At 49.3% G+C, this 9,646-nt stretch overlaps 1 protein-coding gene across 1 annotated transcript; it reads left to right on the top strand.

The window, feature by feature from the left end:
- Window positions 1–2,735: 2,735 nt before the first annotated feature.
- On the top strand, window positions 2,736–9,365 carry ndufa6 (NADH:ubiquinone oxidoreductase subunit A6). Its single transcript, XM_078430395.1, has 3 exons — window positions 2,736–2,892; window positions 6,919–7,034; window positions 9,170–9,365. Exons 1-3 carry the CDS (start codon window positions 2,757–2,759, stop codon window positions 9,299–9,301), a joined length of 384 nt encoding a protein of 127 aa, XP_078286521.1. The 5' UTR covers window positions 2,736–2,756; the 3' UTR covers window positions 9,302–9,365.
- The last annotated feature ends 281 nt before the right edge of the window (window positions 9,366–9,646 follow it).

Genomic DNA, 9,646 nt, shown 5'->3' with positions numbered 1-9,646 from the left:
TCCTTGTTTCTACTTGTTACCCAACCCTTGACGTGGACTTGTGTTTCGAGGGACTCGTTGCCAAAACTGAGATCTATTCCTGTCTAACCGCGAACATGTTTATTAAGTGAAAGGAGAATTAGCCCATTCAGCCCATCAAGTCTACTCTGCCATTCATTCATGGCTGATCTATCTTTCCTTCTTAACCCCATTCTCCTGCCTTCTCCCCATAACCCCTGACACCTGTACTAATCAAGAATCTATCTTGATTAAAGAATAAAAATATCCATTGACTTGGCCTCCTGGCCCAGGTGGCCGCCATTGGTGGAGCGGGAGCACGTGGCCGCTTGCTGGTTGCGGTCACGCGGGGCGGTGACGTCACCCTTTGTCCCGTATTTGGGAGTGAGGAAGTTGGCAACCCTACTAATACGGGACAAGGGCGGTCCCGTACGGAACAAACTAATGTAGCCCAAAACACGGGATGTCCCGGCTAATACAGGACATTTGGCAACCCTAGACGATGCTGTTTTTATACAGGGTCATAATGCTGGAGCGAGACCCTGCCAAGAACCTCCAAGCATTGGAAGATCTGAAGAAGATCTGGAGACTCCTCATCGAAGAAGAAAAGCGACTGAGCGGGGAGCTGAAGAAGTGCCCGATGCAGAATTAGAGTACAGGAGGTCTCCAGCCTAAACACCCCAGCTGATCAAACTCTTTATCCCATTTCCTAGATTCTTATTATTAACAATAAAAGCATTTAAAGAATGATAAATGAACAATTTCATTTAATAGCCCAATGTTTTTTCTCCCCTGGATTGCTTGCTTTACTGGTAACTAGTTGCTGAACAGTTCCAGGAGATAGAACAGTACAGCACAAGAACAGAAGACAAAGGGCAGAGATGAAAAAAATGGCATGAGCCAAAAGGATTGAAGAGGAATTGTGAAGCCAGAGGAATGAATGTAAGTGGGGGGGAGTGGGGGGGGGGGGGGGGGAGGAGGAGAAATTGGTGTGAATCCAGGTGGGGCACAGTGGAGATTCAAGATTCAAGATAGCTTTATTTGTCGTCCAAAATTCAGTCACCCACAGTCCAACAATAAAAGCACTAAAATAGGCAGATTACACAATAAAGCATTAAAATAGGCAAATTACACAACCCCAAAAACACACAAAAAAAGAAACATCCATCACAGTGAGTCTCCTCCAGTCCTCTCCCCTGCCGTCTTCTCCCGCGGTCAGGCTGTTGTGGTTCCAGGCCGCGCCGGACGGTCCTCAGCGGGCCGACCCAAGCCCCGCGATCCGGGGCGGGCGAACACGCTGCCGCTGTTGCTGCACGTCGGGGCGGTCGGGGCTCCCGACATTGAAGCCCCCGCCCAGCAGAGAAAAATCCCGGACGGTGAAATGTCCGCGACCCAAGCCCCGCGATCCGGGGCGGGCGAACATGCTGCCGCTGCCGGAGCTCCCGATGTCGGGCATCCACGCGGCCCGAGCCTAAGGCGAGTCGCAGCCGCTCCCACAGCTTCCGAAGACGGCCGGCTCCGCTGATGGTAAGTCCGATCCGCGGGCTCTGCGAACCAGAGCCCTGGAGGCCGCCAGCTCCAGGAGTTGGGCCGATGGTAGGCCGCAGCAGGAACGGAGACAACACCCAGAAAACAAAGGTCGGGTCTCCGTTCGGAAGGGACACATATTTACAATTTTACAGTCCCCCCCCTCCCCCCCCACACCCACACATAGTACACAAACACAAAAACACAACATCACATCGACAATTAAGACAAAAAAAACCAACAAAACACAAAGACAAATGGACCCCGCAGGTAAGCCGCAGCTGCTATGGCAGCGCCGCCATTTTATAAACAACCTAAGCCAAAGTGGTGACAAATGGCCACTTTTGTGGGGAAGAAAGGGGAAGGGGTTGTTAGTGGTCACCTAATAATTCAATGTTCATACTGTTGGGTTGTAAGCTATCCACGCAGAATATGAGGTACTGTTTATCGAGTCAGCATGTCAGTGGCAAAGTTATTTCAGTGAGGGTGAGGGGATGGGTTTAATCCAGAGGGCGGGACTTTAGCAGGGGGGTTGAATTCAAATGGGTGTGGTGTATCAGGGGCGGGGCTTTAATCCAGAGGGCGGGGCTTTAGCAGGGGGAGTGGTTTCATCCAGAGGGCGGGGCTTTATTAGGGGAGGGGTTTAATACAGAGGGCGGGGCTTTAGCAGGGGGGTTGAATTCAAATGGGCGTGGTGTATCAGGGGCGGGGCTTTAATCCAGAGGGCGGGGCTTTAGCAGGGGGAGGGGTTTCATCCAAGGGGCGTGGTTTACCTGGGGCGGGGCTTTAGCAGGGGCGGGACTTCTCCCAGGGCGTGGTTTAATCCAAGGGGCGGGGCTTCCCTGGGAGGCTTTAACAGGAGGCGCGGCTTTACTAGGGCGTGGTTTGATCCAAGGGGCGGGGTTTTCCCCGGGGGGCGAGGCTTTACCAGGGCGTGGTTTAATCCAATGTGCGGGCTTTGTCTGGGGCGGGGTTTTAGCAGGGGGAGGGGTTTAATTCAGAGGGCGGGGCTTTAGCAGGGGAGGGGTTTAATCCAGAGGGCGGGGCTTTTAGCAGTGGGAGGGGTTTAATCCAGGGAGAGGGGTTTAATTCAGGGGGCTGGGCTTTAGCGGGGGAGGGGTTTAATCCAGTGGGAGGGGTTTAATCCAGGGGGCGGGGTTTTAACAGGGGAGGGATTTAATACGGGGCGGGGCTTTAATCCAGGGGGCGGGGCTTTCCTCAGAGCGGGTAAGATGGCGGCCGCCAGCAGCGGAGTCGCCGCCGCTTCGGTCAAGGTGGTGAAGCCGTTCCTATCCCGGGACCTGCGGGAGGCCAAGCGGCGGGTGCGGGAGCTGTACCGGGCCTGGTACCGTGAGGTGCCCAACACCAGTAAGGAGAGGCGGCGTTAGGGCGGGAGTGGGGCCGGCTCAAGGTCGAGCAGCGGCCGGGTGGGTGCCAGGCCGCGGGAACCGGGGCCTCGCCTGGAGCCGGCGCCGGGCAGTGCGTGGGAGAAGCCGGGGGGGTGGGGGTGGGGGCGAGGTTAGGATCCGAGCCCGGCGGGGGTGACTGAGCAGCCGGTCTGGGGGGGGGAGCGGGCCGAGTCCCACACGGTCGCAGGCTCAGCAAGCAACTGTGGAAGAATATTGTGTTGGAAGGGACTGCAGATGCTGGTCTGGTCTACACCGAAGACACACGAAATGCTGGAGTAACTCAGCGGGACAGGCAGCATCTCTGGAGAGAAGGAATGGGTGACGTTTCAGAATCAGAATAACCTTTATTGTCATCCAAAAAAACAAGTCTTTTGGACAAAATTCCGTCACCCACAGTCCAACAATAAGAGCAATAAAAATAAGCAATAACACACACACAATCACAAACCAACACCAAACAAAACAAAAAAGAAACATCCATCACAGTGAGTCTCCTCCAGTCCCCTCCTCACTGTGATGGAAGGCCAGAATGTCTTTTCTCTTCCCCTGCCGTCTCCTCCCGCGGTCAGGCTGTTGAAGTTGCCTCGTTCCAGGCCGCGCCGGACGGTGAAAGGTCCGCGGCGGGCCGACCCAAGACCCGCGATTCAGGGCGGGCGAAGACGCTGCCGCTGCCGGAGCTCCCGATGTCGGCCCCCACCCAGGGGCCTGCGAGCTTCCGAAGTCCACGCAGCCCGCGGCCGAAGCCTCCGAAGGCGAGTCACAGCCGCTCCCGCAGCGCCACCACAGCCTCCGAAGGCAGCCAGCTCCGCAGATGGTCAGTCCGGTCCAGAGCCAGAGCCCAGGTGGTCCCAGCTGGAGGCCGCCAGCTCCAGTTGTTTGGCCGATGGTAGGCCTCAGCGGGAACGGAGACACCACCCAGAAAACAAAGGTCGGGTCACTGTTCGGAAGAGACAATTTTACAGTCCCCCCCCCCCCCCCCACCCCACACACACACATAGTAAACAACCACAAAAAACACTACATCACATCTAAACACTACAATTAAGACAAAAAACAACAAAAAAGACAAACGGACCGCAGGTGAGCGCCGCCACTTCCTGTGCCTGGACACCTGAAACGTCACCTATTCCTACCCGCTGAGTTACTCCAGCATTTTGTGTCTATCTTCAATATCATAAACACTGTCTATATTAGATTTGGTGACTGATCTTCCGTAACCCTCTTGGACAGATAATTCAGGAGTTGCACTCAGTACCTAGAACAGTACAGCACAGGAACAGGCCCTTTGGCCCACAATGTCTGTGCCGAACATGATGCCACGAGGAACTCTTATCTGCCTGCTAGGTGCAGGCATTGAAAATTTGGCATTGAAAGGACTTTTGGATAGGCACATTGATATGTAGGGAATGGAGAGGTATGAATTAGGTATTGATACCTCTCCATTCCCTGCATATCAATGTGCCTATCCAAAAGTCTTTTCAATGCCAAATTAATCTCTTCATGAAGCCATTTCTTCTCATCCTGGTACTGACTTCTTATTTTGTGAGTTACGTCCTGGTTCCAGATGCCTTAGCCAGAGGAAACATCATCCCTACCTCTACCCTGTCAAACCCAAAGAATTTGATATGTTGACACATGGGATTGCAGATGCTGGAATCTTAAACAAAACACACAATTGCTGGAGTCATTGGGTTCCCTCCAAAGATGCTACCTGACCTGCTGAGTTCCTCCAGCACTCCGTTGGAGTGACAGAAGGTGGTGAAGCACAGAATTTAGTATGTTTCTGTGGGATCATCATTCATTCTTCTCATTCTGTGGATGTTTTCAGGAGAGAGATATAGCTCGTAGGGCTAACGAAATCGAGGTATATGGAGGAAAAACAGGAACAAGGTACTGATTCTGGATGATCAGCCATGATCATATTGAATGGCGGTGCTGGCTCAAAGGGCCGAACAGCCTACTCCTGCACCCATTTTCTATGTTTCTATTCTCAGCATATGACAAGCCTGCCATCACACGACTTGATCTTGTGAACGTTCATTGTATTCACAAGTATATCCTTGGTTTGGTAGAGAGACCGAACTTGTACTTGTGTTCCAGATGTGATCTCACCAGAGTTCTATGTCGTTGGACAAGTCGTCGTGTGAAAAAGGAATTTCAGTGCACCCTGATGTCTGTGACAATAAACTAAGCTGAATTCTTGGGCTGCAGATTCTTTTAAATGTTTTAAGAATTCCTCCTCTCTTTTTTAAAAATCCCGTTGAGTTGAATCTTAATGTAGAAAATATAATGGCCAATTTTCACACAACCAATTTCCTCACAAACAGCAAATTTGTAAATACTAAACAGTCTGATGCTAGGTGTTGTGTGAGGAACTAAAGACAATGGATTGAACTCATCATTTTTAAAAGATTTTTTAGATTTAGAGATACAGCGCAGAAACAGGCCCTTCGGCCCACCGGGTCCGCGCCGCCCAGCGATCCCTGCACATTAACACTATCCTACACCCACTAGGGATAATCTTTTTAAACATTTGCCCAGTCAATTAACCTACAAACCTGTACGTCTTTGGAGTGTGGGAGGAAACCAAAGATCTCGGAGAAAACCCACGCAGGTCACGGGGAGAACGTACAAACTCCGTACAGTACAGCACCCCTAGTCAGGATGGAACTGAGTTTCAGGCGCTGCATTCGCTGTAAGGCAGCAACTCTACCGCTGCGCCACCGTGCCGCCCTTGAAGTAATGTGCCTGCGTTTTCACTTGGAAAGCGTGCAGTGAAGATTTACGAGGATGTTGCCAGGACTTGAGGAACTGAGCTGTAGGGAGAGATGGGCAAGCTAGGACTTTATTCTTTGCAAGCGCAAGGACAATGAGGGGTGATCTTAGAGGTGTATAAAATCATGAGATGGATAGATAGGGTGAATGCACAGTCTTTTACCCAGAGTAGGGGAATCAAGAACCAGAGGTGCAAGGTGAAATGGAATTGATTTAATAGGAACCTGAGGGACAATGTTTTCACACACAGGGTGCTGGCTATATGGGACGAGCTGCCAGAGGAGGGAGTTGAGGCAGGTAGACACAAAATGCTGGAGTAACTCAGCGGAACAAGCAGCATCTGTGAAGAGAAGGAATGGGTGATGTTTCTGGTCGAGACCCTTCTTCAGACTGATATGAGGATATAAGAACATTTAAAAGACATTTGGGCAAATACATGGATAGGAAAGGTACAGAGTGATACGGGCCAAATGCGAGCAGGGTGGACTGGTGTAGATGGGGCATCTTAGTTGGCATGAGCAATTTGGGCCGATGGGCCGTTTCCGTGCTGTATGACTCTGGAAGTGGGCTCCAACTGTGCAGCTGTGTGTCATTAATTGACTGGGATTGTCCCTGGGATAGACCTAAACCCACCACACCTGATTTGGCGGTAGTGCTTCCAGAGCCTTGTAAGGCAGCCTGTGCTTGAGGTTCTGTGGGGCGAGGTTGTACCTGTGATGAGTGCACTCTCTGTGACAGGAGCGCATGGTCGAGGTGTAAGGGTCGCTGGCAACGAACACGTTTGATCAACGGGGTGCATTTTCTCCAAGTGTCATGACCTGAATGACCTATAACCAAATCAGAAATATTGTAAACCAGCATTTGCAGTTCCTAGTGTCTATTGGTCAGCATATTGAGTTACATAAAATCTAGGAAAGATGCAAGTGCCTCAAGAAAGATAATAGAAGGTATCCAGGTTGTAGGAAGGAACTGCAGGTGCTGGTTTAAACTGAAGACGGACACAAAATGCTGGAGTAACTCAGCGGGACAGGCAGCATCGTCCGCAGACACATCCAGGTCGTGTTAGATTGGGAAAAAGCTTTTGTAAGGTGTACATTCTTACATTGACCTGTCAGGCCGAATGGCTCATTTCTGAGCCACCGTGAGTTTGAGGTGGAATCCTGCACCATTTGACCACTGCTTGATATTTCCCATCGTATCTCCTGTACAGTACAGAAATTTCATCTGGATATGCCGGCCAAACAAGGACGTGAAAAGGTGCGGGAGATGTTCATGAAAAACGCCCACGTCACAGACCCCAGGGTTATCGACTTGCTGGTGATTAAGGTACGTTGTGATCAATGAAACAGCAGCAAGTTTCTTTTGAGCTGCCCACCACTGCTCTTAGCTATTCATTCAGATCTAACCTGTTCAGGTTCAAATTAGACAAGTGCTTACTCACCTCTACTGAAAACTAATTGCAAGTTTTGCACATTCGTTTACTCTCTAATTTGATGCTTATGGTTCAAGTAGTTCCAGAAATAATGAGACAAAAGTAGATGCCTTTCGTTAAAAGTACAAATGCAGTTGAATAGTAAACAGAAACATGTGAGACAGAGGTTCACCTGCACCTCCTCCAACCTCATCTATTGCATCCGCTGCTCTAGATGTCAACTTCTTTACATCGGCAAAACCAAATGCAGACTCAGCAATCGCTTCGCTCATCACCTTCACTCAGTCCGCTTTAACCAACCCGATCTCCCGGTGGATGAGCACTTCAACTCCCCCTCCCACTCCCAGTCTGACCTTTCTGTCATGGGCCTCCTCCAGTGCCATAGTGAAGCCCACCGGAAATTGGAGGAACAGCACCTCATATTTTGCCTGGGCCAGCGGTATGAACATTGACTTCTCCTACTTTAGATAGTTCCTCTGTCCCTCTCTTCCCCACCCCCTTCCCAGATCTCCCACTGTCTTCCTGTCTCCACCTATATCCTTCCTTTGTCCCGCCCCCCTGACATCAGTCTGAAGAAGGGTTTCGACCCGAAACGTCACCCATTCCTTCTCCCCTGAGATGCTGCCTGACCTGCTGAGTTACTCCAGCATTTTGTGAATAAATACCTTCGATTTGTACCAGCACCTGCAGTTATTTTCGTACGAAACCAAGTATGAGGTTGATTTCCAGAATAGTAGTATTCAGAAGCAGTAAATTAAACCTTTATGGAAAATGTAGTCAAAAAGCACTTGTGGAACGTCAAAAAGTCTGTGCTGCTGCTGATGCAAGTAAGATTTTCCTTGTACCTGTTCCTCACCATATAAGAATGAATGAATGAATAAGTGTATTGGCCAAGTATGTGCACATACAAGGAATGTGCCTTGCGCTCCGCTCACAAATGACAAGACAAACATACAGTTAACAATTAAGAGTAAAGCATAAACACATCAAAACAATAAGGATACAACATTACAAACATGTGGGTGAAAATAAACCAGAGCAAAAAAGAGACTACAGACTTTGGTCATTATATATATATAAATGTGACAATAAAAGCAACTCAACTTGGCTTGTAGAAACAAGGAGCTGCATTTGCTGGTTTATAAAAATAGGACACAAAGTGCTGGAGTATCTCAGTGGGTCAGGCAGCAGCTCTGGAGAACATGGATAGGTAACGTTTTGGGTCTGGACCCTTCTTCAGACTGGAGAAGGGTCCCGAACTGAAACATTATCATCTCTGGAGAACATGGATAGATAAACACAAAAATCTGGAGTAACTCAGCGTGACAGGCAGCATCTCTGGAGAGAAGGAATAGGTGACGTTCCGGGTCGAGACCCTTCTTCAGACTCCAGAGACCTTCTTCTCCAGAGATGATGCCTGACTTGCTTAGTTACTCCATCACTTTGCATCATCAAGTTTGCTTGTTTTGGTCCTTGAGCCTGCACCTTATCACAGACTAGGTTCTTTCCAAGCCTCTGCTGCCCTCTGCACCTCAAACATGTTTGATTCCTATCTTTTCTTAGTTTAATGAAGGTCGTCAACCTGAAATGCAAAATCAGTTTTCTTCTGCCTATCCTATTGAAGATTTCCACCATTTGTATCTGAACGTACAAATGACTTTTGCATTTTCCATTCTTCTGATTCAGGGCGGCACAGTGGTGCAGTAGTAGAGTTGCTGCCTTACAACGCTAGAGACCTGGGTTCGATCTTGACCTTGGGTGCTGTCTGTATGGAGTTTGCACCTTCTCCCTATGACTGCGTAGGTTTTCTCCGGTTTCCTCGCCCGCTCCAAAGACGTATAGGTCTGTAGGTTAACTGGCTTCTAGTGTGTAGGATAGTGTTAGTTTACGGGATGGTCGCTGGTCGGTGCGGACTCGGTGGGCTGAAGAGCCTGTTTCTGTGCTGTATCTCTGAACTAAACTGCAGTTATCTTTCCCCTTCTGTCTCTCACTGCCCTGATTTCACGCGCCGTTGTTTTTTTGTTTCCAGGGTAAATTGGATCTTGAAGAAACAATCAAAGTTTGGAAACAGCGGACACACATCATGCGTTACTTCCACGAAACGGAGTCTCCCCGACCTGCCGATTTCCTCTCCAGATTCTATGGGGGACATGATGTATAAATAATGAGGCACACTGTGTGTTGTAAAATAAACATAATCCAGAATAATAAATCTGATGGGTTTATTGATGAGTCATTAAAGGGAGGTTATTTGTATCTGGAATTCATTGGCCTGTATTCTTTAGTTTAGAGTTACAGCAGGGAAACAGGCCCTTTGGCCGACTGAGTCCACACCGACCAGTGATCCTGAACATTACCGGACACATACTAGGAACAATTTTACATTAATACAATTATACCAAACCAATTCATCTACAACCTGTACGTCTTTGGAGTGTGGGAGGAAACTGAAGATCTTGGAGAAAACCCACGCAGGTCACAGGTAGAACGTACAAACTCCATACAG

The sequence above is a fragment of the Rhinoraja longicauda genome, chromosome 40, assembly GCF_053455715.1.
Source record: "Rhinoraja longicauda isolate Sanriku21f chromosome 40, sRhiLon1.1, whole genome shotgun sequence".
NCBI classification, from domain to species: Eukaryota; Metazoa; Chordata; class Chondrichthyes; order Rajiformes; family Arhynchobatidae; genus Rhinoraja; species Rhinoraja longicauda.
Note: the sequence above shows the minus strand (reverse complement) of the source record. Positions and strands in the feature narration are given on the sequence as shown.